Genomic DNA, 24,511 nt, shown 5'->3' with positions numbered 1-24,511 from the left:
TCGCTTGCACTCTGAAATCACTCTGCCAATACCATTCCTATTGGATGCGACGTTGCTTGTCACAGCGCCTTTGCATCCGGATTGAAAATGTTTTCAATTTTGGCAGTTTTGAATGGTTTGGTTGACTGCGCCCCGCACTCTGCTCTTTTGAGTCTAAAATGGGCTTCAAAAGGTCTTGACAATTTTGATGCCACCGGTCTAACACATTTGTCTCTTTTGAGCCTTGACAGCTAGAAATGGCAGAAACAAAAGATTCCTTTATTTTGTTCTGAAGTCCCCACTTTGCTGCAGCGCTTAGTTTTCGTGCCCTCAGTCTGCTCTTGAATACAATATTCACTGGGTCATTTGAAGTGTAAAATTGACTGCCCCAAACCGAGGCAAGAAACCTGAACTCTTTTTACAGGAAGTCAGTTGCAATGTCAGTTTGTGCGAAGGAAATAAAAGATCAAAACAAGAAGGCAACTAGCCAGTAAAGTCATGCTTCCACGCTCAATTATGTCACAAGTGTACAAGTAGGAAGTGAAAGGAAGGGCTTGAAATGATTGTCTTCCCATGGTGGGCCGCATCATTAGAGAGGGCCTGAGATGCTCGGACACCCAGGAGGAAGTCATCATTTCTCTTGTTTAAGTTCTTTCATCTGAAAGCTTTGTTCCGCAGAGTATTGTGCGTGATGGGCAGAATGTTAAATAGAAGACCAGAGTCCCTTGGATGTCTGCAGTGAAAGTGACACAATAATTGGACATACGAACATGAGAGGAAGGCGAACCCAAACTCTGACCTTTGTCAGCTGCGGCAGATTTTCCTCACTTGACATTCACTGTCAGATTGAATTACGCACATGTTGCTAGTTCCTCGACTGATCCGCAGCCAGTAGTGAAGCAGAGACTTAACTTTTCAAGAAGCGTTTTTTTGTTGTCATGCGATGGGTTGATTTGCCTCATTCCCACAATCCTTTTCACCACGATGACAGGTTGTTTAGCTTCTAATGCATTTGGCTCGGTCTGCTCATAATTTAGTTATTTTTCCCGGCATACACAAGTGTCACACATATTCAATTAAAATTAAATGGCTGTGTGCTTATAATCGCGGGCATTGTAGAGATGCACTGCATCACACTGAATTATTACACTGAATTATTTCTGTTTTTTGTTTTTTCGCTGACCTTATTTAATTACATAAAAGTGGCAAAATGGTTGGAGCGCCTCTCATAACGTTGCAGTCACAGTAATACACATTATAAAGTGTAGCTGATAACATAAGACGTAATACATGTCACCATGCTTGTGTGGTTTTCCGGGTACTACAACTTCTTGTATGTCAAAGTTGAGTTATCCAATCAAAAGGTGACTGAGTGTTTATGTGTCCTCTGATTGACTAGTGAACAACCCAGGCTGCACACTGCCTCTCGCAAAAGTTCCATCCGCGATCTTAATTAGGTCAAGCATTATAGAAAAGGTATGGATGGATTTTCAATGTTGAAAGGCACTATATAAATAGAACTATTATTCGTGGTTGTGGTAGGAGTGTTATTATTACAAGGAGTATTATTATTAGTGGTAGTAGCAGTAGTAGTAATGCTGCTTGAAGTGGAAATCAACACAAAAATTTTTTTTTCAAGAATGGCTCACTAGTTGAAACAAGGAATTCTGATGAATATTGCATTTGTGGAATAGGAGTTCATCAGCTAAATCCACCCGTTTTTAGCCATCTCAGGGGGCAGCCATTTTGTCGCTTCTGTCGACCGAAAATGATATCACAGTTGCTCAGGGCTCAGGTCACGACCAGTCATTGCTCAGCTTCAGAAAGGGCGAGCTGTGATTGGTCGTTACATGATTCCTGAGCATCTGTGATTTTCAGTCGACAGAAGTGACAAAATGGCCACCTCCTGAGATGGATAAAAACAGGTGGATTTTGCTATATTCCATAAGCGCAATATTAATCAGAATGTCCTGTTTCAACTAGTGGGCCTGCATATTCTTGGGGAAAAAAAAAATATTCTTTATGATAGGTTTTACGCAGGCCCACGAGTCGAAATATGGCATTCTGATTAATTTTGCGTTTGTGGAATATGAGTTAAGCAATACAATCCACCCATTTTTGTTCCATCTCAGAGGGCGGCCATTTTGCAACTAGCTGTCGACTGAAAATGAACATTTTGAAAAAAATCTAAATCATGAGTTTTGCTGTTTAACTCATATTCCACAAACGCATTATTAACCAGAATACCATGTTTAGACTTTTTTAAGGGGGGGTTAACTTCCCCCTTAACAACTTTAAAGAATTTTAGTTTGCGAGGGTGTTTAGTAGGTTTCTAATGTTTTTAAGCAGTTGCTGAATGGTTATTCAAAACGAATGGTAAAATCTTCAACTGCGGTTTACTGCATGTGGTTTGATGTTATGACAGATTGCAATTACACGGGCATCGCTTCCGCAGAATAAGAGACAAACTCTTAGCGGGGAAAATACAATAGATCTGCATCCCGGCTTGTTTACTTTCCTCATCTGTTGTCATGTTAGAAGATATCCTGTCAGTTCAGCCTTTGTTGTGACAGCATTGTTAATAAGACATTTACTGCCAGATGCTCCATTGGAATTGAAAGGAAAGCTGATCTAAACACTGGCGGCATTTCAGGAAGCTATACTTTCTTATTTTGTTTTGGTTTTCCCTCTGCATACAATGCTCAATATCCAAAGCATTTGGAAAGACCTTTGGGCCACAATGGCACGGGGCAGACGTCTTTTGTAATATAGTAGTGTCATTAAGCCACATTGATGAACACTGTGCGCAGCATTAGCAACATGACCCAATAAAGTTGGGGCGTTGTGTAAAATGTAAATAAAATGAGAATTCAATCATTCATAATGCTCTTTAACTGCAAAGCCACGTGTAGAATTTTATTTTGATACTTTTGGTTAAAAAATACCCTGCATGGGTGAAATTTGACCCAGGATCATTATTGTTGTTCCTGAGAAACGAACATAACAGGATGGTTATGTTATGAGTGACTCAGTCGACTAAATCATGTATACTTAATAATGCACTCCTGTAAACGTTCTCACTGTTGGATTAAAATATGATTATATTCTAATTAATTTCATTGTAATTAAATGTGTCTATTGATTTGAAGCAGCCGCTCATACTTGCAGCCTTGTAAAGTTGTACCTTTGCTGCACTGTGGATCTTTAAGAACAACAACACTAATGCTTTAATGTTCCTAAAAGGCAAATTAATTTTTTTACAGTCATTTAAATGCATCTCTCTGGAAAACGGCATGCACAATTGGCGTGTTGTGCTATACATGAAGGAAGAGATCAAGGTGAGGGGGCGGTGCAAAAAGTGCGCCGCTAAATGCTAATGTCAGCACACTCACATGCCCCCGCCAAGACTAGTATGGTCTTATTTAAGCATGTTTCCATGTCTCCACTGGCTGGACCATAGTGAAATTGGCTGCTGTGTGAGCTGCTAGCACTGCAGCTCTGCTTACCTTTTGCTTTGATGTGATAGTGCTTCAGCTGCTGCATGAATTGGGTTTTAGCTATGGAACTTTGGCCTGCCTTTTTCCCAAGTCATTGGCGGAGAAAATTAGTCTGTGAGGGTTATATTATTATTGGTTGATCAGTCCCACTATTTCGTGACAGTGTGGTAGAAGTGCAGTGTACACAGTGGTTCTTCCAAAAATGCTTCTCTGAACTTTTCTTTTCCACATTTGTTAGACATGTCCCACTATCTTCACTAAACAAGGACTGTGCACTGACTTCCATTGTCTCCTCACATCCCAGGAAGATGGTACCATCTACTTTGTCACCCTCTGTTTTAATCACATCGGTTATATCCCCAAATCACATACATACCCAACAGTATATAATGTTATCTAATTGTAATTGTTTGATAATTGTTAGCTGGAACAAAATGGAGTGTGTCTGTTGGATTTTCATTCATCCGAGGGGCTGTGCATTTGATCAAAATTACATTTGCGAGTATTACACTCTACTATTACAAAATTGGCATAATCGTAAAAAGCTATTATGCATTTATATCCAATGTACTATGTTTGTTTACACAATGAAATCATGCTTGAATTTATACAATTGGACCTTTTTAAAACATTTTTAACACATTTTATACATTTTGTTTGGTCCAAAAATGACTTGCTTCCTTTTATTTGTCTTTATATATTTTTTTACATTTAAACATGTCCTTGTTTTGTACCAAAAAATAAACGTGATTTATGATCAAAATAATCACAATTACAATTTTTTTCATAATCGAGCAGCCTTAATTCATCCCAAACACAGGTCACTGAGGGTCACAGTTGTGCTCCCACAAGGATGTTTGTGTTTATTTTTGTCCTTATGGTATATGTTTTTAATTGCACTTTTTGAATGGAAAGATACAAATAGATACAAAGTATTGAGGATGAATGGTCAGAGAAGGGCAAACATGGGATGTAGATGTGACATCTATTGACGCCAAGTCCGAAATGGTGCAGATAATCTGCCTTTATTTTTGCCTCCCGCCTCTCATTGCATCATAGCTGGTCTAATATGTGCTTGTTATGGAGAGAATGGAAGGAAAAGGAAAGGAAAAGAGAAGCAGGAAAATGTACGCATCAACACCCTTCTGCAATGTCTAAGAATATTTGGCAGCCTCATGAGAAATGTCTTGAGGCAATGTTCAAATATGAATTTTGTATGCGGCATCCCATCTGGTTGTTTACTTTAATCAGATGACATATAATACCAAAATCACTCAACGTGAATTATTTATAAAGCTTTGTCCAAGTGTTTTTTCAACGCATATTCAATATCCTCTCACCATAATATACACGCCGGTCACAACAGCTGTCAGACACCGACTCCAATCACAATAATGCTGCTGCACTTAAACATAAGATTCATATTGCAGTTAAGTCAACTGACTGCATATTTTCCTAAGATGAACACTTATGGGAAGACGGAGCTCTCAGCCAATGGTAACACGGTGTTGCAGCAGAGCGGCGGTTGTTGAAGCTGGGCTCATCTTCGAAGCTGGGTGACACTTTGTTATGGCAGAGGCCATAAGTGGGTCTGGCTCCATGAAGGCAGAATGACACCAAAACCACACAACAGAATTGTGACTCTCAAACAGAAAGGACACGCGATCCAGCTGGAAGATCAGTCAAGAACGAGGAGTCTTGCGTGGCTTTGGGTTTGGAAGGAGGACTCTGAATTATGGCTGCTGTGTTTTCTCTGGAATTTATATTCAGGTTTCAAGTGTGAGATGATAGTAAACACATAATTCACCATGACAGATTTAGATTGTTTGCTTCTGAAACTGTGTGCCCATTTATCCTATTTATTTACCTGGATTGATGAAAAGAACTGTAGAATATGGGAGTAATGATCCCCGATGGGAATGTTTTTTTTTTTTTTTCTTCGCCTTTTTTTCTCCTTAAAGGCTCAACACGATGTAAGAAGCAGTTTAACATTAGTCAGAGTATTCATGTGATTTTTCAATAAATTGTAATCACAACATTTGCATTTAGGTCACATGAATATTGCAGAGATTTCTGCATTTTCTACATAAATATAGCTGCTCAGTTCCTTCAGAGACCTGTCATGAATCGTATGAGTGACTGCTTTGTATTGTCATTGGGATTTTGTTCAAATAAGAAAAAATGAAATTACCGTAGGCATGCAGGTGACAAAGAGTACAAGGGGTTAGTGACCCTGGCTATAGTATTGGCAGACTTAAATTTGAACGCTGTGTTGGCATTAACGGTGACAGGGTGTCGGATTGGAGGTTTGACTCACAGCCTCTACGTCGCTTTCCCTCAGAAAGCAGCGTCCACGAGGGGAGTTTTGGCAATGACAACGATGGCAGCATATGTGGCAGTGACTCCGTCTTCTACAAACAGAGTGAAGGTGAGGACACTGCCTTATTGATTTCCCTTGTTTTTTTTTTCCACTCTTTAAACCTTTTTCATGCCTTTTCACGAAGAGTCAAGCTTTTATGTTTAGCATACATTAATTGTCGAATCATGCATGCCTTGGTGCAAAATACTAAAGAAGCAATAAAGGGGATGCGATTTTTCACGTTACAAGAATGTCGAAGAAAACCACCAAACAAACTGTCTTAATAATTACACTGGTCAACACATTTTTACTATTTTTTTTAATCAGAGATGCAAGTAAACTTTTCTAGCTGTTTATTTTTTATCTATTTTATTTCATTTTTTATCTCGACCACATCAGGTTTTGAGAATAATACCAATAATAACATAACAATAAAATGTAATAGTAATATATTTAGCAATATTTATGAATTAAGGGTTGGATTCAGTTCAGCAACAGAATGTTTTTCTGAATCGTCATTGCTATGAATTACAACGTATGGTAAAATCCATACTGCGCAAGCTTTTATTGGTCAAACTTTAAAAAGAATAAATGAAAATATTAAAGAAATTATGTGCTAGAAAAAAAAGTTAAAGTATTTTTTTTTAATTGGTGGCAAAAATACATTCGCATTTAGAGCATTTAATTGTGACGTTAAATGCTCAAATGAAGTGAAAATGGATCATTTCCCATGGCACCCCCTGATGATCTCTCTAAGTGTCCTTCATGTGTCACATCAGGACACAGTATGGCTGAGACGCTCACGGTCGCCTTGCGCGTTGCTGAGGAAGCCATAGAGGAAGCCATTGCCAAGGCAGAAGAGTTCAGTGACAGTTTGGTGAGACCTTTGGCCTTGACTCCTGTTCCTCCCCCCTCTCTCTCTCTCTCTCTCTCTTTGCTTGCTGTGATCAGCAGAAAGTGTTTTTTGTCACTATAAAAATAACTGCAGTGATCTATTTTTTTTTTGGTTAACCATCACTTTCTGTTCACATTTAAAATATACTCACAGGCTACATACATAAGGCATACTTTTACAATAAAACACCCAATTTAAGAAGGGAACAATAATTCACCACAATAGTAAACATATTTGGGTAACACATTTCTGACCGTATCAAACATAGCTGAGCATTGTTGTCTTGTCATTTTTTTTTTCATTATCATTAAATTGTGCTGGCATTCTTAATGAGTTCTGCGTGTGTAGGAGAAGCAGAATGAGGCTCGGTATCTGCGGGACCACAAAGAAGAGCTCATAGAAGAACTTGCTACAACCATTGTGCAAAAGGTATTTTGAATTGCTCTATTTCCTCATGCGTATTAATGCGGCACGCTCCAATAGGGAGAAGCAACACAAGCATGGCAAAGTCTATTAAAATGTAAATCCACAGTGTAGAATGTAAATACAGTCTAATATCGAAAATGTACTTTTTCGGTGACCTTTGCATGACACGCGCATCCAAAACATAACGGAACGGTGAGGCTCATTCGTTTATATTTGTGTACTTTGAAAACTATTGCAATTTAAAGATTGTTTGCATCGTTCTTTAAATTGGCTTTTAAGTTCATTATGCTGTTGTCATTGTGTGTGATATCATCCATAAAGAATTAACAAGGATTCTCACTTAGAATAAAACTGATGTCCTTCAAGTCTTGTGGAGTAAAAACGTGCAATCGTTTTAAATGCATGTTTTGTTACTTTGTGATTTTCACCAGATCATCCAGAGGAGGAAACGCTCAGAGATGCAGATGGAGTATGACTTTGTCTGGCCTCAGCCTCAGTCTTTGATTCAGAGCAGTGAACAAGCCTCACCTTCACAACCGCAGACATCTTCACAAGGATCTTCGGACCCCCTCAAAGCATCCTCAACACTCTCGGTTAGTCGGCACTCCCACACAAGCACGCCATACAGCAACGATCCCAAAAAAAAAAAAAAAAGGGCCAACTTCTTGTTCTTTTTTTTTTTTTGTTAATTTACTTGTGGATGACTGTGTGAGAGACTGATAGGAATGAGAATCAAAAAACAGTTATTTTGGAGAAGCACTAAGTTGATTCCTATGAATCATTTGTTGTGACACACTACCACAATTATAAACCTAAGAAAACAAAAACAAAAAATAAAACTAGAAAAAAACTAACAAAACAAAAACAAAAAACAAAATTTAGAAAAAAAAGGACTTTTCACACTGCACTTATTTTTTGGGAGGGGTGTTTGCTGCAGAAGCAGCGCACGAGTGAACATTCTAAACAGGGCTGTTTTGTTTTTATTGCAGGTCTTGTATTGGATCCTATTAGTGTGATTGTAATGTGATTTATAATGACTGTTTGAAGTTATTTCTAATCAAATATATATTTGGAAAGTAAGACACATTACTTGAGACACAAAATAAACCTACAGGTGTCTAATACCTGCTATTTTCTCTTTGCGTATTTTGTTTTAAATCACGTTTCACCGAAATAGAAAACCTAAAAATGATCAATGGAGGCAGATGACTAAAAATATGCAGCACACTCTTCATCACTTGCACAAAAACACTTGTTAGGTTGACGCAACTTTGCCAGCAGGGACTTTTTGTCATCAGTGACATTTGTCATTATCCCGTGCTCGAGCAAAGCATCAAAGCGGCGCTCGTCGGGGCCTCCCTGCTCCGTTTCCCGCTGTTTTACTGTGTCGTGATCAAAGTCCCGTGCGATGCGCTTGGATCCTTCCTCGGCAGCTCAGCCCGCCACGGGACAGCCTCTGTTTATCAGCTTCCCTTCAAACGCGCTCAATTAGACACACTCGCATGCCAAATACGCATTGGGCTCCTTGTGTTGCGGTTGAGGCTCAGTGTTATCTCGGCATTGCATCCGTCTCCTATTATTGAGCCTCCCTGCTCAATATTAGCTCTTTATTGGCTTGCTTTTAGCTCCACCTACTGGTGAGAACGGCCTTCTACACCTTCCCATTCTAGTCAAGTGTGTGGTCCTTCATGCGCATTTCTACCTGTGTGTGTGTGTGTGTATATTTTCAGCGCTCACGCTCAGCCTTCTCCCTCACCAGTGACGACTCTCCGGAAAAGGTTCCTCAGGACGAGGCTGTTGGCAAGGGCGGCAGCCTACAGGAGTACTCGTCTTTGAAGAGAGAGGCCAAGGCCACGTCCCTGCCCACCTGGAAGAGTGTCGACCGGCTGGACAATTCCAGTAATGACAGTTTGTCTTGTTCATGCCTTTGATCCTCCCACCTCCCGCATTTGAGAAACGTGAACACAATTATGTTTGTCTACCATGCATTTCTTCTCAAAGGAAAGTTTTGTTCCTGTTGCTTTTTTCCTGAAGCATTTTTGTGGGTCCTTCTTTTTTTTTTCCCCCAATCCTTTTTATTTATATGACACAAACAATGTCTTGTATCTTTGTAAGCAAATACGAAGAGAGAGAGAGGAAAAAAAACAACAACAACATTACATAGAATAATGCCCATATTTTACAATATAACAATCCCTTCACCCCCCCACCCACGAACACGACTTTGACTATAAGAGAAAAAAAAATACTCAGAGATTTAAAATCCAGTGACGGTAAAACAAATATCACATATTCATGACATAGCTGTATAATCTGCATGTTTTGCCTTTTTTTATCCAGGTGCATCATCAGTCCTCCAAAGTCCAGACGGCAACTGGATTGCTCTCCACAGCTCTCAGATGTCTCGTCCCAGCCTTCTCACCAAGAGGAAAAGCCTGGTTTTCAGCGTCTTGGAAAAGGAGTCCGGCGTCGTCTCAGCCTACGACGAGATGGGTTCTGACTCGGAGGAGGACGACCAAGGCAGCTGGGGCGCAGCGCTGCAACAGTTCCGCCGCAAGCTGTCCGACGAGACCTACTACACGGACTCGCAGCATGACCCCGAGTGGACTTATACGCAGCATCCGCCCGTGACCTCGCCTTCCTCCGGCCAGTACACCAACACGGAGACTCTCAATTCCGACTCCGAGGCATCATCGGCGCGGTCTTCGTGTCCTCGGAAACCACCGCAAAACCTGCTTAGGAAGAAAGGACCATCAGACATGCACCTTCACCCTTACCACCAACCAATGTACCACCAACACCTTCACCAAAACCTCTCTCCATATCCGCTTCTCTCAGGGGCTCTGGATGTGAACTTTAACCCCAAGGTGTGTAGAAATGCACAGATTGTGTTTTGGGAAAACGACCAGAAATTATATTAAGCAGAGGTGGGCATGGACTGACGGACACGGATAGTGACAATTACTCTTTGTAAAGGAAAATGAGATTTCTCTCTTGAGTGAATGAAGTCAAATGACCAGATACCACAAAAAGGCTTTGTCCCGACTAGTAAACAAGCGTGCTTACCCCATCCCCATTTGCAGGTGATGGGAGACAGCAGCGAGGCAGAAGAAAAGCAGAACGAGCAGGTTAGAAGGTCACGGCGGCGCCGCAAAAGCAAGAGGGATTCGTCAAACGAGAGCAGGACCGGGGGCCACAACTATTCGCAGTCCATTCAGGTAACGTTGGATCAATTTCAAACTACGGCTCCCTTTGAGATTGCGCATGAATGTTGAGAAGTGCCGTTGTCGGGACAGAGAGCGAGATGGTACGAGATGTTCGGACGGACGGACGTATGTGATGTTTTTACTGAGAAATGATGTTCACATATAATGCTTGCGTGTTGATGAAATCTTTAATGTAATTGTGAAACCTTGGGATGCCACTGGGAGGCGCTAAATGTCTGGGGTTTTTTTTCTATTTCTATGCTTGTTAACTAGATTAATTACTCGTGCTCATTTTAATGTATTTTGATCAATTTCATTGTGATTAATTGGCCTATTATTTGCTTGATCATTTAAAATGTGTATTAACCAAACACCCATGTTAACTCCACACAACAAGACCGGCCGGAGCTGCGGTTCAAACCCAGAACCTCTGAACTTTGAGGAGATGCTCTTAACCACGATCGCACTGTGCTCCCTGTATCAGCTGTTGCGGCACCTGAATTTATTTGTTGGTGTTTGTTGTCATTCAAATAGTATTTATTGGTGAATATTGAATTAAAATGTTCTATTTTGTGTGTTAACGCTTCCACCCTGAAGGAGAGCAGCGGTTTTCTTCTCAATGACCTACTGAAGAGAGGCTTAAGCGAGGATAAGCTTGTACCTGACACAGTGCCAATGAGCACAGCAGCACCAGATGCCTTCACATTAGATGCCATCACACCCGAGTCCCAAGACAAAGCTGCCCCGAATTCAGTGGAGCCGAGCAGCCCTCTTTCACCACGCTCTGTGGCTCCGGGGCCCCACCATATCGGCTCCGGACATGTGTATGGCGCCGCCGACCCCCTGGAGAAAGAACTGCGGTCCAGGATCAGTAAGCTGATCAGGAGCCGCACCAACAGCAGAGAGAGCACCTCGTCGGAGGAGGAGCGGCCCGCTCGCAAGCAGGCGGAGGAAGAAAGTGGCAGAGCGAAGCCGAAAGACACGGAAAGAGAGAAGCCAAGGTCAAGTGTCAGATTGCGGGAAAAAGCGAGTGAAGCAGCCGGTCAAGTGAAGGGTGAAGAGATGACAAGAAGTGAGAGGTTGATCAAGAGTCCGCCTTTGAGTGGAGAGGGCCGAGTGAAGGAGAGGAGGTCGGAGAAGCGAGCGGGGAGTTTGGAGGAGACGGTGGATGAGAAGGAGCAGAAGAGAGGAGAGAGAAGAAAAAGCAAAAGACAGCATCGGCGAGAGTTGGAGAAGGAGATGATAGAATGGAAGAGCGCCTCCAGTGCTGACAGCACGCCTGCTGTTACGCCATCTTCCCAGGAGGCGGTGCTGTCCGACAACCAGGTAAGGTATTGAGAGGATTTTTTGGGGGGGGGCGGCAGAAGGGATTTCGTTTAATGTGCTGCTTATCTGTTTGTCTTACTGCCTGTTTCAAATATATCTTCGCCTCCTCCCCATTTTCCCTCCCATACATTCCATATCACAAATGAGATGCAACCATTGCTGCCCACTTCTGCTTTTTCCCGACCTGCTTCTGCTTTGCTTTTCTGCCCGCGCGTGTCAGGAGCGACACAGCAAGAGCGGAGGCTTCAAATGTTCCGCGCTTTCTTGCAGCAGGCGAGATTTCAGGATGAAAAGATGCCAACGCAACTTTTATTTTGACCAACAACCTCTGACGTTTTTGCACGCGCGCAACACAAATCCGTTACTTTTGACTGTTCACACCGCCTGACCATCATATATGGACTTTTATGGACAAAAACATCCAAATATTGCTGCATGACACTCTTATTTATGTGAGTATCATTCACTCTGTGACGTCACTGGCTTCTCAGGCAGCAATGACTCAAGCCTTACCTGTAATTGGCAACGTGTTCACAGGGGGGAGGGGGGAGCCATGAGTGTAGTCTGGAGTGTTATAATGCTTCTCATCTGTACCTGAGACAAATAACACAGCCATCACAAGCTATATAGTCTACTCTGCACCATGTTGTGCACATTATCTCAAAGAACGTAGCAAAACTATCTTGGTCAAAAATGAATTGAATACCAAAAATGAATTGAATAGCATATCCTATGTATACTTTGGAGCGGAATAGCTGAATTGAATTGGTTTCAAAAAGTATTTCACATCAACATTGCAAATCGTCGCTGTCCTGTGAAAAACGTTTTTTTAATTTTCACATTAATGCAATGTCTGTAACGCGGAAACACCATACATGTAAAAATAAGACAAATGAAAAAATTGAGATGTGTGTTTTTTCACAGGACAGCGCCGAAACGCACTTAATAGTTTCTTGGATAGAGCAGTGAGTAACATTTGACAAGACTTAAAGAGCACAGAGTACTTTTCAACCACGGTGATAACTCATGCACGTATTTTGCATGCAACAAATGTAATCGTTAACTGTAAACTGTACATTATGGATCATATAAGAAAGGGATCTCTAATATTTACACCTTGAAAAATGCTTGAATAGTGAGGCATTTTGGGAGACTTAAACCCAACATTGGGAGTCTGGGGGAGTGACGTCATGCCTGCGTCATGCCACGTTTTCAGCACAACTTGACAACTCACGTGTCCATACCATACTACATAATGCAGGAAAATTCGCGTTTTCAAGCTGGAAATACCGTCACTGTTTTCAGTTTGCGTCACCTAAAAACGGAAATGAAAATCGCAGCACAGTATGCGTTGAAATTTTTTAGGTTGACAAGACAAAACATTTCTTGACAAAGAATATGTTCTTTGTGCCGCCACTAGTCCAAACACGGTATTATGATTCATCAGAATGCCGTGTTTAGAATAGCGGGCCTGCATAGAACGTATTCTGGGGGGAAAAAAAATATGTTCGGGCTGACTTCCCCTATAAGCGTACTGGTCACAGAATTATTGAAATGCATAATTAGCCAGATATAATCTATGAATTCAGAAATGATGGGGCGTTTAATAGATGGGGCAAATCACATTAATCGCACATTAATTAGGGCTTTAAAAATGCCTTTCCTAACCGGAGGAAACCTGTCATACTTAACTAATCCAGTGAGCCTGCATCCTCCCTCCGTCTTAGCAGCTCAAGCTCTGCCTTTTGTCACATTATCAATGTGTGCTGAGAGGGATCAATACATCTACTGATTAAAGCTTCAGCCAGTGATTCATTTCATATTGAGAAAAGATCTGTCTCTCTTCCCTTTCACGGTCAGTGTTTGTCTCTGTATTCCTGAACATATTTAGCACTCAGACAGATGTGCTTAAACACCATTAAGCAGGGCACAGTGTACTTATGTATATTGAAAATGTGAACCGCAGACTGTGGTCCTTTTTTTACCTGTGGCTATTTGAGAGGTTGTTGATTGATCTCACTTTGGTCTCAGAGACTCTCCCCACTGCACTTTTTAGCCACAGGTACAGATGAAATTATAAATATTGTTAATTATTCTTGTAAAGCATAATTTATATCTTGTAAATACTGCAATGGCTATCTTGGCCCAAGCCGGCCAGATCTTGCTTCAAACCTGTTGTGGAAGTTCATGTGACACAAAATGGCATTTTTGATTGTCAACTTGCCAATGTTTGCCCACATCAGGAAAACTAGTTACAGACCCCTGCACACTGCGCAACAATTTAGTCGCCTTTTCCTGTGTTTGCTCCTGTGTCTTAAAAATGCACTCCGGCCACACAGTCTAGGCTCACAGCAGTGTTACAAGACATAAACATAAACTTTACTCTTTAAAGGAAGAAGTCACTACGAGTTGGGTCAGTTAACGTTTCAGGCCATTTGCAGAACACTGGTCATCTTCATCACCAGTACGGCCAATCAATCTGTTGGCCAGGATGTCACTGAGAAATTTCCTGACAGCGAGATGTGCATCATCTTGCAGTCAGAGGTAGTCAATCACCATCAGCAGCTAGTCCAATTGATTAGCATCTCCAAGTAACTTTGATCAGTAATAGTTCATTCCTTCGAGAAGAAGAATCCATGAAGTGTATTAAGTAAGACGCTAATTGGAATCTGTGGACTCCGGTATTGATCTCATAATGTCATAAAATCAGGGAGTGTTTTTGTGGACGCCCTGTCCTTGGCAGCGCTGCTAATAAAATGCTGGTGTTGTGTGTGATTTTCAAATGAAGCAGAAGTACTCGGCGGCCTCGCTCTGCAGCATCACCACAGAGGTGCTGAAGGTTTTGAACGCCACCGAGGAGCTGATCAGCGAGGCAGGAGGGGACGGCTCCACGCCCTCGGAGCCTCAAAGCGCGACCGCCACCATCTCCAGCAGCTCTGACACCCGCAAACTGGACCAGAGGCTCACCAAGATGGAGGAGAATGTAACTCGGAATGCTTTGTCTTACCGCAATGGCTGGGGGTTATTTTCCCCAGTCCTAACGGTCCTCAATGGTTCTCATTTTGAAGGTTTACCTGGCTGCTGGTGCTGTATATGGCCTAGAGGGGGCGCTGGGAGACTTGGAGCAGTGTGCACGCAATATCAGCAGTGGGACCACAGACACAGAACTGGCTTTCCTGGAAGACCAAGTGGCTACTGCCGCTGCTCAGGTCCAGCAATCTGAGATGCAGGTATTGGAAGAGATTGAGAGTGGAAACTAGAGCGTGTGGTCATCGGCGTCTTTCTTGTTCACCACATTTAGGGGAGCAGTACACCAAATAAAAAAAAAAACAGCTGCGTGACTGCCGAAGGGGGGGACCTTTGCTGACGGTAGACGATAGACGGGAAACTTAAAAAAATGTAAAACATTTTTAAAAAGATGGACTAAGCTTGGGATGGAAGTGGATTTTCGTCCATCAGCGTGACTTCAGATTCCATCATTGCCGGTCTCCCGTTTTGCTGACGAGAGACGGAAACGTCTAATTCCTTTTCGGTCCGTGTATGACTGGCATCAGAGTTTGATCAAGTCAGGTGTGTTTCTTGTGAGCATTGAAAACTGCCGCGGCTGCCATTTGTCACAGATTCTGTTCATATCATTTATAGGCATGATTTCTTGTCACAATATGGTGGCCTCAGTGTCCTGTCTTGGCTGTGTGCAGATGTGGTTCCGTTGGCTATCATTAAAGCGCGATCTTAAACTCTTATCTGGAGAGGTTCACAGCCCAGTTTGAAGTGGTCGGGATGAAAATCAGCACCTCCCAATGTCAAATATATTCATTCATTACTGTCAAGGGCGCCACTCTAATGTCAAACTATCCCTAAATCAACCCCGACTTTTCTTTTGGAGAGTATTCACAAGTAATCCTTAAACAGTATGTGTGAATTGCACCATCAAAGGCCTAAAGTCATTTACAATTTAATGAAGTATCTTCCATTTTGTTTCCACTTTTAGATATCCAACATTGAGGCCAGGATATCGGCTCTTAAAACTGCAGGGTTAAATGTGACTGTTTGCAATCATTTCTCCAAGTTCAAGCCAACTCCAAAGGTATCTATCCAAAGAGCCACGCGTGATAAAATTCATATATACCTCTCGGAGAGTTGTGATAACGTCTGTTGTTTTACTGACAATGTAGCCACAAACCCTGGACTCATCACGCCATCAGAGGAGGAAGCTGCCAGCTCCTCCACTAAAAGGTACCAAATAAAGGTTTTAATTCTAATATCAATTATTTAACATGCTGCTGCATGTTTTATTTGACCAGATTTCTTTTTAGCCTCATGCAGATGCGCATAACTTGAAAATAGTAAAAAAAAAAAAAAAAGCAACACTTCAACAACATGCTCAACATTTTTTTTTTAGATTTAATCTTATTTAAGGAATAAGGAACCAGTAATTTTTAACATTTTCCATACAGTATTGTAATAATCTTTTAGTAAATAAATAAGAAAATGTCATCCCCAAAATGTTTTTTTTTTTTATTTTATTTTATTTTTTTTTATTTTATTTTATTTTTTTGCAAATTTGTTGTGACATATTTACCCTTTACCTCAGTTAAAAAGATATAATAATTGAAAGAAAAAAAAAAATCTTCCTTAGAGTGCATGCGTGTGTGCATGCTGGCGTACGTGTGCGTATCTCCAGTCAGTGTGTGTGTGACAGGGAGAGGCATTTTATCCACTTTTGCTTAATATCACACATTTCCCTTATTGTGCTAAGACAAAAGCTTGCTTGCTGAATGGAAGTAAAAATGAATACATCTGCTGGCCAGCGAACTAATTAGCTGAAAAGCTCCATTAGATGTAAAGCAGCCAAATGGAAACTTGCACAACAGGAGGCCAAGGCTGTTTTATCAACCAACAAGTCGCAGTTTCCTTTTAATACCATTGAATAGCTTTTTTTTTTTCCCCCCGTTTTTTTTTTTTTTTTTTTATAACCAGCATCAACTCATATGCTGCTCTGATTTCGATTTTTTTTTTTTTTTTTTTTTTTTTTTTTTTTTAATGAAACAAGCAGTGACCAAGACATCTTAGTCACATCACTGATTTCCAATTAACCACCTCTGCCAAGCAAGAAGACGAGATGTTGTTTTGATGACCATTTGTTGGTTGATATGTTTGCAGTTTTATTCATTTTTTTCTGTTATTGCATACTAAAATTGTCACATTTCAGATAAGATGGAGCCAGAGCAGTCAATGGAAGTCTTTGGGCCATAGCGTCAATGAGGAGCAGCAGCACAAGTCCCTCAGGGCCACACACCAGAGCCCGATTGACAAGGGGGACTCTCCCCCCACCACCCGCCCTCCCCCCTCCCCCCACTCATGCAGTGCCTTGATCCAGCTCCACACCAAACAGGAACCTACACCTCGTCCTGTTACGGCCCACAAAGCACTCAGCCCTTTCACGCCATTGACGGGATACATACAGCTAAGATGAGTGGACAGTCTCTGCCTTAAAACCTTTCAAAAACAATCTACGTACAAATAGACAACTTTAATTTCTACCATGATTAGGATGTAGAATGAATTCATAGACTAATAATTATAAGACATTAATCCCCGGTTTGGGCGAGAATGTCACAAGGGTACCAACTGTTAAATCCCCTTCCAGATTTCATGAATGATTGTCCATTTGCACACACATTCAACTTCCAAATGGTAATTCCAATTCAGGAGGATCATTGTCGTTTTAAGATCATTCTGGACTGCTGGAAACTAGGAAATATCCAAGTTGGATCTTACAGAGTTGGACGTCACAGAATTAGAGTCTGAGAAATGACCGCAACAATCCCAAGTGTGACCTTTAAATGCAGATAAATATATTTCGCATATTTTTGGGGGGGTTCCTCGCTATTTGTAGGCGATAAGGACTGAGCTGAAAGTCATCGGTTGATTTTTCCCCCCCCCCCACACACACACTAAAGGTTAATAATCACCCCTCAGACACATGAGCTACAAAATGGCAGCAAAATACTACTATTGAATTAGATAAGACACTGGCCTGTATGAATGAAGCTCCTCCTCACACTTCAACACTGTTCAGTGGCACCAAGACGTCACAAGATGGCACCGAAGTACATTTGTCATAGATGAGTTTTTCATTGAAATAACACAGGATAGGTAAAAAAAAAAAACTGTGAATAGGTGACTTTGGGAGTAACGATTCACAAATATGGGAGGAGCACTGTTATTTGCATTTTCGAGGGGCGCCATAATTGTGTGGCATTACATTTCGGAATGAACCGATTTACTCCAGCATTGATTGTCGTTCTAATACACTTTTCCAAGTTAGAGGTTGGCATTTTCTGAGTTCTCAATATTAACACGGGTCTGGCGTAAGCATTCTTTTTCTAGCAAAAAAAAAAATGTGACTAGTAGCAAAGTTTTTTTTCTCATTTTGGTTCTTGTCTGCACTCTTGTGGACCTTTAGATGACAGTTCAAGCCAGCAGCTGGCTAGCTTAGCATGGAGCCATCAAATTACAAAAATGACACCTCTGATGATTAGCGCATTATTGAACCATTATTTTATTTTGTATTTTAAAATCAGACATACTTTCTTCTTGTTTCCACTTTGTGCTAAGAGCTAAGCAAGAAGTGTTTATGTGATATCTTATGCATAACATCACATTTTCTTGTGTAACCTTTTTCTCGAATGCAAATGAAAAAAAAAAGCCTTTACCAAAATATTCAACATCAATTAAATGCTAGACCTAAAAGACATGATTCAAATGAGAATTGATTAGTGAAGGCACATACTATCATGTGAATGAATCCAAGATGAAGCCATAATCGTCTGACGTTTCAGCTTTAACTCATTCACTGCCATTGACGTGTTTATTTGTCTTTTCGCAGTCCAGCCCTTCAATTCCAGGAGCTTATTTATAATTTTTTTCAAAAGGGTTTGAAAATGTCTGGCTGTGAATGAGTTAAAGTGAAAGTAAAACGAGCCACCCATTCATTGCGGTATTCTCTTCTTCTGCTCTCATTTTCTCTCTTACTTTTCAACTTAGTGGCCTTTTGTTTGAGCAACGGATCTTTTCCTGTCCAAACTTTTGTCACAGAAGATTTTAATGATCTGGTTTTGTCAGTGTCATGAAACCACAATTTTTGTTACAAGCAATTTATTTTTGTACTGACAGAACATTTTTTTATGCACATTCTCGCAAATGATAAAGCTTTATTTTCTCCTGAGTGGTTCCTGTGAGACATGACTCCAAGTGCTTTCAATGTATGTCTGCATTTAAAACTCTGATGACATTACAAAGGAGATCTGGCTATCATGATTCTTATTAAATGTGAGAATACTGCTGTCATTTTTATTATTTTGTCCTCTCATAATATCAATTAGCAATCCACTGGCATCCAGGGTTGATTTCCTGACTGTCTAATAGAAACTAAAAAAACAAAAGGTGCAATCAGTCTGATCCACCCCTTTCTGTTTCTTTTCATATTTTTTTTTTTCTATTTTGGTAGGGGGCACATTTTGTCTCTCTTGGAGTGTTGATACAGTATATAAAAGCATGTTTGTGATGTACAAATGTCATGAGAAGCACAGCTACAAGGGTCCAATCATTGGTGTCCTGTATTTTTGTAAAAATTCCATCTCAGAATTTGTTAATATACAGTATGTATATGTATGGAAAAAATGCATATGAATATAGAATATGTGTACATTGCCCTAATCATAGTTGAACCACCGTTCAATGTAGTATGGCGTTCATGAATTCACACAGACATTAACGGAACTGCGTCCCACGTTGATAATGAAATTGGTAAAGCATCACTTTGTTCCTGTTTCAATCCAGTCTGACTGACGAGTTTGACGTTTACCGTGCACAGTGCCACATTCACTTCATGTACTGTCGTTTGTTGCTGTCCATTTGACATGTTGGGGAAAATATTACCATGCAAAAAAGTATATATATATATATAAATAATACGCCTACGTGTGCCACTGTGCACCTGGAGGAAGATGTATTATGAATGAAATTAAATTTGCAAGTTGAAACATTGTTTGTATGGGGTGTGTTGAATCCACAAGTCAAACACAATTAAGTTCATATTTATTAATCAATATAAACTGCATGTCCATATGTACACAACACATTTCAGGTTGATTTTTTTTAATTAACGATCACCGGGGAGGCACACAGAATGAGTGTTGTATAAAGCAAAGCCTCAGAGTTTGTTGGGTGATGCAAGGGAGAGATGTTGTCATGGTAACCAGTCCCCATCCTCTCCACGCAGCACCTTGTCCAGGTTCTCCTTGTTCCGGAGACTGTTGAAGAGCAGCTCCAGCATCCTGACAACAGGCTGCGTCCCCACATCACCCATTGCCGCAATGCTGCTTTGTCGCTTCCCGAAGCGCCCGATGGGTCTCACGCCGCGGCCCACGTACCAGAAAGGGTCGATCTCTGGACCTGGACAACAAACAGGTTGCATCACTTCTTTCCCTAAGATGATATATTTGAGATCTGAGTCTGCAGGAGGGACTTTGTCACACATTGCTGCATATTAGACTCATTGTTACAGAGGAAGTCAACCCAAACATTTTTTTTTTCAAGAATATGGTCCACGCTTCAACAGGCCCACTAGTTGAAACACAGCATTCTGATTAATATTGCGTTTGTTGAATATGAGTTAAGCAGCAAAATCCACCCGTTTTTAGCCATATCAGGGGGCGGCCATTTTGTCACTTCTGTCGACTGAAAATGACATCACAGATGGTCAGGGCCGATCATGGCTCAGCTTCAGAAAACAGGTGAGGTTACCTGAGCCCTGAGCAACTGTTCTCAGTCGACAGAAGTGACAAAATGGCTGCCCCCAGAGATGGCTAAAAATGGGAGATTAACTCTTATTCCACAAACACAATATCAGATTCTTGAAAAATATATTCGGGTTGACTTCCCCTTTAAATTCCAAAAGTGACTGAAAGTCCATTTCAAAATAAAAGTGTACATGAACTTCTAATAGTCCGCATTATTTATATTTAATAAAACATATGGGTAGTGTGGGAAACTAAATGGGTAGGAACCCCTGCACAGTCTACTGTCATCCAATACAGGAACTACATTTTTATGTTTAAAAAGTCTAATAATTGTTTATGGTTTGTTTATTTAATAATCTGTTAATGAGCGTGGTTGTACTCAAGTGTGGTTCGAAACTGACCATGTTGATGTTGATTATGTTGATTATTATTATTTCTAATTATGGTTTCCTATAAAGTCATAGTGCACAAAAAAAAAAACATTCTGACTTCACCTTTGACATTGTCAATTAAGAATGAGCAATTTATTTAGCTCTGCTGGAGGATCACTTTGTGCAGGTGTACCTAATGTTTTGACTAGCAAATGTATAATATACAAATATTTTAGTTTGTTTCAGAGGATTACAAACATTATTATTGAACTACTTTTAATATGGCATTAAAATATGTACCGGTAAATAAACTGCATTGTCTAACAACTGCTATTAAACAAATACAAAATAATAAACATTCTTACTTCACCTCTGGCATTGTCAATTAGCTCATTTACTGCCAGACATTTTCAGACCCTCTTTTACACTGTTTACAAAAAAAAGATTGAAAAAAATATAAATAAATTCCCGGGATTGAATAGAGTCTGGGCTGTGAAAATACATATAAAAACGTTTTTGGCGGTGAATACGTTAAAAATGAGGGATTTTTTTAAAGCTCTGTTGCAGGTTATTTGTGTAAGTGTACCTAATGTTCTGACCATTAAGTGTGGAATATACACTCAATGGTCAATACACTCAAGTATTATTTCAAATTTGTTTCAGTGGATTATAATCCTTTTTTAAAATTACTTTTCGTATGTCTCGAAAAAAAAAAAAATCCAACTACTGCTATTAAGCAAATACATTCCATACAAGCCCCTGTATTAAACTTTGACTTACTTCTGTTGTCAACATTGTGCACAATGTGGAAGTCATGCTCCACTGTGGTGCTGTGCGCGCTGCTGAGGCTGCAGGAGGAGAACAGGACGAGCAGGACCACGAGGAAAAGAGCCGGAGATGCAGGCAGCCCGCTCCTCGCGTGGACATCGCTCACTCTCCCGGGCAACATGCTGAGGAGTCAGTCGAAGGCACTGCAAGACGGCGCGCAGACGGGCTGGTCAGTCACCTTATACGCACCTCGCACGCTCAAACGTGGGAAGGTCTACTGACTAAACCATGCATTTGTTAGCACACAATTTCAAATGTGAAATGTTTCAAGGGAGCCAAACTTGATAATACATCAGCTTACTTGTTGAAAAATGACAGATATGAGACGGTTGAGAAAATGTTAGCTGAGGTTTTCAACACAGCCGTGATGGCAAAACTCAAACAAATCCAGACTAAAATTGGTTGTCAAATTGAAATTGCAATTATACTATAGAGATATTTTTACCTTTGCATCCATGATAAATAATAGCCTTTTTTTTCTGATCAAATTTTCATGATAACATCCTTTAAATCATAACTAGCGATTGTTAAAAAGAAGTGATAATGAGTAAAATTCTTCTGTGGAAATTATGTACAATATTGAATAAAACAGTAAATTAGATACAGAATATGATATAAATTATGTGTAATTCTCTCTATAAAGCCTAGTATATAACAGAATAATTATAACATTTTTTTTTTTTAATGTTTTCAAATACCACATAATTTAAAAGCGCAATAAGCTTACCCTGAACTTTGGTAAGAGGCTGAGGTCAGCTGGCGAGGTCTGTAGTTGTTCGAGCTAAGCAGGTGTGCAGCATCTTATATATCTTGTTCTTCTCGTGTGCCTGTGGGATGATGAATAAACACGCACGCACCACACACACACACACACACACACAGGACGCATCTCCCCCGTTCCCCCCACCCCATGCCCTTACCTTCCCACTCCTGGAAGCCCTTTGCAAATGGACATGTTCTTTTTGAGTCGTCCTGCCGTCTGTCACGCAGCAAAGGCGTCCATCAGCAAGTCGATGACGTGAAGACAACTTTAAATTTGTCAATGTGGGGAAATCCAGCACCTCAAGTACATCTCTGTCAGACTGTGATCCACAACTGTGGTGCTGTGGTGGGCGTCTTTTTCCATGGACCTTCAATCAGTCTTTTTCCCGGGGCAAGACACAATTTGTGTTTTCTGATCCGAGTGTCAAATGGATACAAAGCGCTCCTTTGTAAATATATATATATATATATTAGTCAACATTTATAAATCTGCCTTTTGGACCAAAACACCTTTTGTGTCATGTGAAGGCCTAAAACATCTTATCCGTTGACGTGCTTGTTGAAAAAAAATATATCTCAATACCGCTGTTACATCAGTCTGTAACTTTTCCTCAGTTAAAGTGGAAGTCAATCCAAACATATTTTTTTCAGAATATGTTCTATGCAGGCCCACTAGTTGAAACACAGCATTCTGATTAATATTGTGTTTGTGGCATATGAGCTAAGCAACAAAATCCACCCGTTTTTAGCTAGCTCAGGGGGCGGCCATTTTGTCACTTCTGTCGACTGAAAATGACATCACTGACGCTCAGAGCTCAGAAAATGACCAATTAGGGTAGTTCGATTTTGGCTAACAATAAAATCCAGATTATTTTCTCTCAAACCCGAGTTTACGATTACGATGACGATTTCTTTGTAAAATAAAAAAATAATGAAAAATGAACTATTTTGAATGTCTTTTATTTAAACTTAATTTTTCTTTCTTTGAACTCAAAATGCCAGTCAATTTAACTTAACACACGCAGATCAATCCATTGGGATTAACAGCATTTTACTTACACAATAGATTTCAGATCTGTTCTTAATCAAACCAATAATGAAAGAAGAAAGTGCATATACCATCCGAAACAAAATCATCAACATGAGAGAAGGATGACAGTCAAGTCTGTAAACCAAACAGTCTGTCAGCAAGTCATTTTGACAAGCAGCTAGTGACTAGCCTTTCTCTGGGAGGAAGCGGAAATGCAGAGGAAACTATGGTGGCTTAGATACACCAAAAATAACAAAATCGAACGTGCCGATTTGAACTTTTTTTAACATCGTTTTGTCCAGAAAATTCGGTTTCGGTTCAAAATCGCTTAATCGAGCAGCTCTATGACCAATCATAGCTCAGCTTCAGAAAACAGGTGAGCCGTGATTGTTCGTTATCCGAGCCCTGAGGGTCTGTGATGTCATTTTCAGTCGACAGAAGGGACAAAATGGCCTCCCCCTGAAATGGCTAAAAACGGGTGGATTTTGCAGCTTAACTCATATTTCCTATTAATCATATTGCCTTGCTTCAACTAGTGAGCCTGCATAGAACATATTCTTGAAAAAAAAATGTTTGGGTTGATTCCACTTTAACTTTGAAATCATTAGCATTTCTGTACACTGGTTCAATATGAAGAATCTTTGCCCTTGTGCCATGATGCTTCATGTCTGGTTGCCTCTTGAAAAACAGAACTGTGTCATCAGCGTTTGATTGAATGTCTTTCACATCATGAATGGCACCACAGATGAGACCTGAGCAAGTCACAGCATGGGACCACATCATGGATCCCTGTTAGATTTTTACATCACAAGTCATTTTATTTTTCCTCCCCTTTTTTTGTAAAACGACCAACTCTACAAATAAATCCTTTCATAATTGTGAATTGGAATGTCACGACTTGCTTGGTAACCGAGCATCCTCCCATTGTGCTGCTTCAAGCCATTGAGAAATGTGCTATTGATTGAGAAAGACCAGCTCAGGTGAGTGATTCACAACTTGGCAGGGGCAAACCTGCCTCCTTTAAC

General features: G+C 40.5%; 2 protein-coding genes across 12 annotated transcripts in view; one reads left to right on the top strand and one right to left on the bottom strand.

Moving 5' to 3' along the window:
• The window catches only part of myripb (myosin VIIA and Rab interacting protein b), a 104,585-nt gene extending 84,849 nt beyond the window's left edge, over nt 1-19,736 (top strand). For 10 of the 11 annotated variants that reach the window (XM_086020370.1, XM_086020371.1, XM_086020367.1 and 7 more), the window contains 13 exons: nt 5,818-5,904; nt 6,615-6,712; nt 7,079-7,159; nt 7,588-7,749; nt 8,887-9,055; nt 9,497-10,023; nt 10,240-10,374; nt 10,960-11,688; nt 14,477-14,671; nt 14,757-14,918; nt 15,680-15,775; nt 15,864-15,924; nt 16,901-19,736. In XM_086020370.1, the coding sequence (XP_085876496.1) occupies nt 5,818-5,904; nt 6,615-6,712; nt 7,079-7,159; nt 7,588-7,749; nt 8,887-9,055; nt 9,497-10,023; nt 10,240-10,374; nt 10,960-11,688; nt 14,477-14,671; nt 14,757-14,918; nt 15,680-15,775; nt 15,864-15,924; nt 16,901-16,944 (2,546 nt within the window). In that variant the 3' untranslated portion in view covers nt 16,945-19,736. The remainder of the gene's footprint in view (nt 1-5,817; nt 5,905-6,614; nt 6,713-7,078; nt 7,160-7,587; nt 7,750-8,886; nt 9,056-9,496; nt 10,024-10,239; nt 10,375-10,959; nt 11,689-14,476; nt 14,672-14,756; nt 14,919-15,679; nt 15,776-15,863; nt 15,925-16,900) is intronic. The other variant, XM_086020374.1, reaches the window with a different exon arrangement.
• Nucleotides 19,737-19,774: 38 nt separating this feature from the next.
• On the bottom strand, nt 19,775-23,005 carry prlh2 (prolactin releasing hormone 2). Its single transcript, XM_086020383.1, has 3 exons — nt 22,422-23,005; nt 21,647-21,837; nt 19,775-20,148 (listed from the first exon to the last, which is right to left on the bottom strand). Exons 2-3 carry the CDS (start codon nt 21,813-21,815, stop codon nt 19,943-19,945), a joined length of 375 nt encoding a protein of 124 aa, XP_085876509.1. The 5' UTR covers nt 21,816-21,837; nt 22,422-23,005; the 3' UTR covers nt 19,775-19,942.
• Nucleotides 23,006-24,511: the final 1,506 nt, after the last annotated feature.

This window comes from Filicampus tigris, chromosome 21 (genome assembly GCF_054856515.1).
Source record: "Filicampus tigris isolate MCC_2025a chromosome 21, RoL_Ftig_1.0, whole genome shotgun sequence".
Lineage (NCBI taxonomy): Eukaryota > Metazoa > Chordata > Actinopteri > Syngnathiformes > Syngnathidae > Filicampus > Filicampus tigris.
Note: the sequence above shows the minus strand (reverse complement) of the source record. Positions and strands in the feature narration are given on the sequence as shown.

Excerpts from the sequence above, each read along its gene's own strand:
- prlh2 (XM_086020383.1), bottom strand. The coding sequence starts at position 21,815 with ATGTTGCCCGGGAGAGTGAGCGATGTCCACGCGAGGAGCGGGCTGCCT. Across the intron at positions 20,149-21,646 it reads GCACAATGTTGACAACAGAA|GTCCAGAGATCGACCCTTTC; the intron begins GTAAGTCAAAGT and ends TTTGTTGTCCAG.